This window comes from Nanorana parkeri, unplaced genomic scaffold, assembly GCF_000935625.1.
Source record: "Nanorana parkeri isolate BGI_ZX_2015 unplaced genomic scaffold, ASM93562v1 scaffold1639, whole genome shotgun sequence".
Taxonomy (NCBI): Eukaryota; Metazoa; Chordata; class Amphibia; order Anura; family Dicroglossidae; genus Nanorana; species Nanorana parkeri.
In genome coordinates, this window is record NW_017307907.1 from 282,111 (window position 1) to 289,935 (window position 7,825).

The 7,825-nt window shown below is 40.9% G+C and overlaps 1 protein-coding gene across 1 annotated transcript in view; it reads left to right on the forward strand.

Moving 5' to 3' along the window:
* Positions 1-580: 580 nt before the first annotated feature.
* LOC108799141 (activating transcription factor 7-interacting protein 1-like) overlaps positions 581-7,825 on the forward strand; it is a gene marked incomplete at its 3' end in the record, with an annotated part of 59,234 nt that continues 51,989 nt past the window's right edge. The window contains exon 1 of the mRNA XM_018570961.1: positions 581-1,121. Coding sequence (XP_018426463.1) covers positions 1,057-1,121 — 65 coding nt within the window. The remainder of the gene's footprint in view (positions 1,122-7,825) is intronic.

A 7,825-nucleotide genomic window follows, 5' to 3' on the forward strand; every position in this document is an offset into this window, starting at 1 on the left:
GTAATATTTGACTCCTGAGTTTAGTGTCACTTTAATTATGACCTGCAAATTAATGGCTCATAATGGCAAAATTAAGAAATACAAAAATGCAATAAAATAAATAAATATATATATATATATTTTCCCTGAAACCTGTTTATGGAGGTAGATCTTTTGCACATATTAAATTCATATTATTAAAAGTACGATCAAAAACAGTGGCCCATATCGGTTAAATTGCGTAAACAAGTTTTTAGACAAAAAAAACATAAAACTCAACCATTTTTAGGATTTGATATTTTTATTTAGCAAAATTTATCACGCCACAATGAAAACACACACATAGTTTTCAAATGATAACCAAACATAACTATTTTTATCAATGATTTTTCCATGTCACAAAATACATTAAAATAGTATTAAACTTACAAGACATCAATACCAGTCTAGTGTTCCTTTTAGCACCCAATAAGTGTGGGTGTCCTGGCAATAAAAACTACTTCTAATAATTGCAGGTTCATTAGTGCTCTCCTTTCTAAAGCACATAGGCTAGTATATGCATTCAAAGTTACATTGCTTCTCTGTACATCGACCAAATATGTTTTGTGGCTCACCCTGCCAATTGTCAGGCACACGTGACAAGGCGGAGCTACCTACCTTTCTACCCTCGTCAGTCCATTTTGATGCTCATTTAAATAATCTCAACGCTCGTCCGGTATAAACATAACCCCATGTTGGAAGGGCAGCTAAATGTGGGCGTTACTTATCGGCAGTATTTTTCCATAAGCCCCTATTTTGCATAACGCTAGGCACGTGATCGTGGGTCTAGAAGTGGGCGGAGCATTCGGCGTTCGCGTTTGAATGCCGGAGCTGGAGAAGCCGAGGGAAGAAGAAGGCTTGCAGAAAGGTGGTTCTGTGACGGCGGCGAAAAAAACGCTTCGTTTTCGGTTCCGGTGGATCTCCTGTTCGGTGGAACTGGCAAAATCGTCAAAGGTAAGTTCTCCCTCGTATCAGCGTTTTAGTTGCGCTATATCGTGATATAAGCGCGCTGTTATCGGTTTCCTCGCTGTACTCAAGATGGCGCCTGCTCTGGGAAGGAAAGAAAATGGTGCGCAGCGCCCTCTCCCTTTCACAAGCGGTAGGTGGGGCTTCAGTGAGCGTGGCCATGTGACACCTTGTTAACGCTGCTGCATTGTTTGTCCCGTTCTGCATGCGTTAGCTGAAAATTACAGCAGCCATTTTCTAGCAGCATTCTGTGCATTGTTAATTAGGGGGCGGGAATACTTAGAATAGTTTTTTTTTTCTTCAAATTTGGAGTCAGTAGTGTAATAGATGTAAGTGATAAAATCAATTTTCTCTTTCTCATTGCTTGAAAGCTACCCTTGTAACAGTAATCTTTGCACTAATCTCAACTTTGATATCACTAAACGTAGTAAAGTTGCAGGTTCTCCTAGAGGCTACTCTGATGCAAGCAAGGTCATGTGGCTGGATACAATAACTAGATTTTTGGTTTTATAGAGTCTGCACTTTATTCAGCTAGACCTGGCTTTGTACTGGTGAAGGTATGCTGAACTATTTTTGTTATGGGTGGATGCTGACTTTTGTATTAGTAGTAGGATTTATATATTGCCAACAGTTTGTGCATAGCTCTACGAAACAAGGGGATACAGAACAGTTCCAATACAATTTCATATATACGAGGGTCCTGTTTGTGAGAGAATCTTAACTCTTACAATCTAAAAGGAGGGGCAAATGATGCAAGCAGAAGCTTGCCTGCTGAAGTTCTGTCTGGATTCTTGTTGCCATGGGGATTCCAATTTCTAGTTGCAGCAGTTAGGCCCCATTCACACTTGCGTTTGGAGCAGTCTCACCAAATTCTTCGTGACACTCAGCTGTGTTTTATGTACAGTGGTATGCACTATAAAAAGCAAGCAGAGGCTGACAGTGCCCGCAGCCATTCGCATGTAATCAAACGTGCAGCGTTTACCTGTGGATGATTACCTCTGGACACAAACGGTTTGCATTCAGTGGTGATCATAGGCGGGTAATCCCTGCATGTTCGATTACATGAGAATAGTCTCTAATAGCTGCAGGCGCTGTTAGCCACCAATTTAACCAGCTTGCAACTGAACTTTCAAGCCCTTCAATGGATGGTGTCATAGATGATTACATATGCAGCGCCGGGGCAACTGCAATCCAATAGATGGCACTTTTCTTGGGTGTAATGGATAGGAGGGTATAGTGCTGCTTTACTGATATCTATCATTTTGGTAATTTGAAACAGAGAAAAAAAATTGGCAGACCTAGGTGGTAGACCGCTGCTTGATGGTATGAGTGATCCTTGCCCCATGTAAGACCACCACTACTTCATTCTTTATAGTATAAAACTTTAGTCTAACGTGACTTCCCTAAAAATGACTTTGTCATGTAGGTGCTGTTGAGAGAGCTTCATGGGCACACTAGTTTAGGGCTGCAGCTAATGATTATTTTCATAATCGATTAGTTACACGTTTTTTTTTTTTTCTCTAACGAATCGATTGGTTGTATTTAAAAAATGATCTCAATAGTTACCAACTATTTTCATAATTGATTTAGTCGATTAGTTGTTGCAGCTCTACACTAGTTGGATAGCAGCTGGTGTGTGATTCTTGTGGCTCAGCGCAAACTGTGGTATGCTGAAGGTCATGGCGGCATTTCTAGCTCTGCAAGACAGCAAAGGTTGGCTTTACTTGTGGTGCTACTGTGTGTTGTTTAGGATTTATACAGCACTAACAGTTTGCATAGCATTTACAGAGGATTCAGAAGACCCTGCTTGTGAGCGCTTACAATCTAAAAGGTAGGGGCAAGTGACAAAAAATGTAATAACTTTGAGGGTTGAGTTGATGGTGGAAGTACAAGTACAGATTTTAGGTAATGGTGAGGTAGGCTATTCTAAAGAGAAGAGATTGCCTATAGGTGGACAGGACTTAGTACTAGATATCCAAACTAGGGAAGTTCCAGAGGATGGGAGAGGCTCTGAAAAAATTATTGCAGGTGAACATGGGAGAGGATGACTAGAAAACAGGAGGTCCTGGGAGCAAAGGAGTGTACGGTTTGGATAATATTTTAAGATGAGGTTGGTGGTGTAACTTGGGTACAGCTGTGGATGTGTTTTTTATATTTTTTTTTTTACTTTTATGTTGGGCTAGCAGAAGCCAGTAGAGGAATTGGCAGAGGAGGGTGGGAGCCATTGAGCAGTTGGTGAGGTGAATAAATACAGCAGCATTCAAGATGGACTGAAGGCTGGTGTAATCTGTGTAGAGGTAGGCCAATGAGAAGGGAGTTGCAATTGTTTAGTCAGAGATTTACTGTATTCAATATGTATCTTAAAGGAGAACTATGGGGTTAAGGCTTTTCCCCATAGTTCTCCTTAGGGTAACGGGAGGACACAAACTAGCGTCCTCCCGTCACCCTAGGCTCAGTATACCGCGAGCTCTAGCTCGCGGTATACTGAGACGCCGCAGTATACCGCGAGCTGCTGCTCGCGGTATAGTAAGACGGTGCAGCTGAAGCGGATGTAAAGGGCATAAATACGGGTTCCTCTTGGGTAAAAAGAGAGAAGCTGATTCTTTGCCATGCCCAGCTGCTCCAGATTTTGTGTTCGTGTGTGTTTTCATTTTCTCTTGCTTACCTCTTCTCACACAACATAATTGTTCCCATTTGTGATTGCAAGGCTGTTAATGTTACCGTCTGCACTATTCCCTAGAAATTCATAATTATCTTGAGTCCTTAAATGCTACTTGATTGTTGAGTTATGATTCCACTATGGTTATGACTGCATTGGCCATGAATCTTTATCTTGGATCTCAATAAAATCCTTTGAAGGAAAAAGATCTAAAAGCATTGTATGTTAATAAGGGGAAGCTTGGTCTGACCCCAGTCTTTGTATGGGGACAGACAATTTCCTGCCACATGGAAATTGAGAGAGAAGCTTGTAAACGTCTGCTACACACACATCAAAAAGGTACGTAATGTTTAAAAAGAATTGGATATGCTGTGTCCATAGGAACCCATAGTGGGATTTTCCCTAATTTTGACTGTCAAATTGGCAATCACAGGCAGCAGTATGGATATGCACTCAAGGCCACTCTTGGGTACACCTGTTCCACTCCTTGTTAATGCAAATATCTAATCAACTAATCACAATCTGCTCAAGTTCAAACTTAGCATCAGAATGGGGAAGAAGGGTATTTTAAGTGACTTTGAACATGGCATGGCTGTTTGTACCAGATGGACAGGTCTGAGTGTTTCAGAAACTGTTGATCTTCTGGGATTTTCACGCACAACCATCTCTAGGGATTGCAGGGAATGGTCTGAAATATAAGCTATCCAGTGAGCTGCATTTTTCTTGGTGAAAATGCCTTGTTGAGGTCTGAGAATGGCAAGACTGGCTTAAGCTGATTGAAAGGCAACAAGAACCACTCTTCACAACCGAGATATGCAGAAGAGCATCTCTGAACACACGTCAAACCTTGAAGAAGATGGGTTACAGTAGCAGTAGACTGCATTGGGTACCACTCCTGTCTGCTAAGAACTGGAAACTGAGGCTACAGTTCGCAAGGGTTCACCAAAATTGGACAATAGAAGTTTGGATTTCTGCTGCGACATTCGGATGGTCGAGTCAGAATTTGGCGTAAACAACGTTGAAAGCATGGATCTATCCTGCCTTGTATTAACGGTTCAGGCTGGGGTGGTGGTGTAATATTGGGTGGGATATTTTCTTGGCACACTTTGGGCCTCTTAGTACCAATTTTGCATTGTTTTAAATACCACAGCCTTCCTGAGTATTGTTGCTGACCATGTTCCATCCCTTTTGTGACCACAGGGTACCCATATTCTGATGACTACTTTGAGACACTCAAATTTCTGAATTGGTGCTAACTGGGTCCTTCCTTCTGGAGGGTGGTTGCTTTTGTTCTCTCTGGTCCCTGTGTGTTGTTATTTTTAAGGTTTAACTCCTGAGTTTAGTGGCATTTCTAAAGGCAAAATGGGGACCAAACTGGTACCAGCAAGGTATAACTCATTGGCTAGTAAGTGTACTGCTATGATTCTGTACTTAAGGATGTGCAGTGCTGCTTTTAGGAGGAATTGATTGTAAAAAAAAAATCAATTTTCCAGGTGCTACTTAGGCACAATTAACAGTTCAAGATGTTCCCTATACCCTCACAAATCTCCTTTTTTTAAAAAAAATACATGTCCCCTTTAACCATAGATGACTGTTAGGAAGAGGAAATGCTATTATGATCCCCTAAAAAAAAATACACATTTATTTGTTGCAGTGAAACAAATTATGCAAGTTTATTACAACTTTAAAGCTTCATTCGTAAATTCTTCTCTCAACTGCTGCAGCATTAGATGTAGAAAGTGTACACATAGAAATAAAACTGAGTATTAGTAATGGTAAACTGAAGGTCTCTGAAGGAGGCACATCACTGAAAGTAAAAAATGTATGTGTGCTTTACATAGTTACATAGTTAGTCAGGTTGAAAAAAGACACAAGTCCATCGTGTCCAACCCATAGAGATACAAAGAAGAAGAAGAAAAAAAAACTTAGTATAGTCTGCATAGTTTGCTTGAAACCAATTGCCTCAATTTCTTTTTTTTCTTCTTTCTTTTCTTCTTTGTGTTTTATACTGGGTAGAGTTCCTAATTCCTTGTACTGCTGATGGGGGGTCAGAAGAACACTGCAAGTAATGGAAAATATTTTCCAGTGGGGATAGGCAGATGGCAAAAAAATGAATAAGAAGGGGGATGAAACCTCCATGAACAGTCAGTTGGCAATCAAGACCAGACTGAATTTTTCCCTACTTCATGCAAAAAAGGTCTGACATTGCACTTTAAGACAATACTTTAACTGTGTGTCCCCGCCACAAAGTGCCCAAAAGACCGATCACGTACACAGTATGTGATCAGCTATTTGGGTTTCTGTAATGCTGGTAACCACTGAGAATCAGTATTGAGGCATCCATTAATGAAAGGGTTGAGCTTTTTCAGACACCCAATCCCTTTTAGGAATCTGTTGTCTGACAGTGATAGCAGTCCAGTATTTACCACACGGCTGGTACCGGCTTTTTGCTACAATGTCTCAGCCTTGATCAGAAGCCTTTAGTGACATCTGGTCCTGAAATGCCGCAGGATCAGCATGCAAGAATCAGTGTCACTAAGGGTGTTCTTGGCTGTTCCTATGTTTGGAGCAGCCGAATAATAATGAAAAATTAATTAACTAAATTATTAAGCAGTCATAGTGAGATTCATTCACAATGACTGCTTTATATAATTAAAGAAATAAATAAAATGAAAGTTAAAAAAAATTGTGTTTTTAGTGTAAAAAAAATAGGGGAAACAAAAAATAATTTATATATAGTTATTCAGGTTGAAAAAAGACACATGTCCATTGAGATCAACCTATAGAGATGGAAAGAAAAAAAAAAGCCTAAACCGAACACTATGCCCCCAATTACCCCCTGTTGATCCAGAGGAAGGCAAAAAAAACCCCTATAAAGCATGGTTCAATTTGCTCCAACGGGAAAAAAAAAAAATTCCATTCTGATCCCGTAAGGCAATCGGATATTCCCTGGATCAACATACTTACTTAATATACCTATAAGAACTCCATATCCAGTAATATTCTGTGCATTTAGGAATACATCCAGATTTCTTTTTAAACAATTAACAGCTAGCTAGAACTAGCTCCTGGGGGAGTCTATTCCACATTTTCACAGCTCTAACTGAAGAATCCTTTCCCTATGCAAAGGTTAAACCTCTTTTCATCCAGGCGCAAAGAGTGCCCCCTTGTCCTTTGCAGTGACCTTAAAGTGAATAATTTGGCACCAAGCTCACTATTTGGACCATTTATGTATTTATACATGGTGACGATGTCCCCCCTTAATCGCTTCTTCTCCAGAGAGAACAAATTCAGGTCAGTTAATCTTTCCTCATAGCTGAGCTCCTTCATGCCTCTTATGAGTTTAGTTGCCCTTCTCTGCACTTTCTCCAGTTCCACAACATCCTTTTTGTGAACTGGTGCCCAAAACTGAACTGCATATTCCAGATGAGGTCTTACCAATGCTTTGTGCAGGGACAGGATTATGTCTCGATCTCTGGAGTCTAGACCCTTTTTAATCCAAGAAAGTATTTTGCTTGCTTTAGAAACTGCGGCTTGACATTACTAAGTCTATGGCCTACTAGTACACTCAGATCTTTCTCCATCATTGACTCCCCCAAACATACTCCCCCTAGAGTGTATTATGCATGGATGTTTTTAGTCCCCAAGTGCATAACTTTACATTTATCAACATTAAACCTAATTCGCCAAATAGATGCCCAATCAAATAATAATAAAAAATAAAAGTGAACAAAGGATGCAGCAGGCTAGTCCACTGTGCTGAAATTTCATTGCAGCAACTCAAAATGGTACTCATTAGTTTGTATGGATGCTTGACAACGTTGGGGCATGCTCCTAATGAGACGACGGATGGTGTCCTGGGGGTATCTCCTCCCAGATCTGGACCAGGGCATCACTGAGCTCCTGAACGGACTGAGGTGCAACATGGCGGCGTTGGATTGACAGAGACATAATGTCCCAGAGGTGTTCATTCAGGTCAGTCAAGCGTGGGGGCCATTCAATGGTATCAATTCCTTCATCCTCAAGGAACTGGCTGCGTACCCTTGCCACATAAGACCGGGCATTGTCGTGCACCAGGAGGAACCCAGGACCCACTGCACCAGCGTAGGGTCTGACAATAGGTCCAAGGATTTCATCCCTATACCTAATGGCAGTCAGGGTGCCATTATCTAGCCTGTAGAG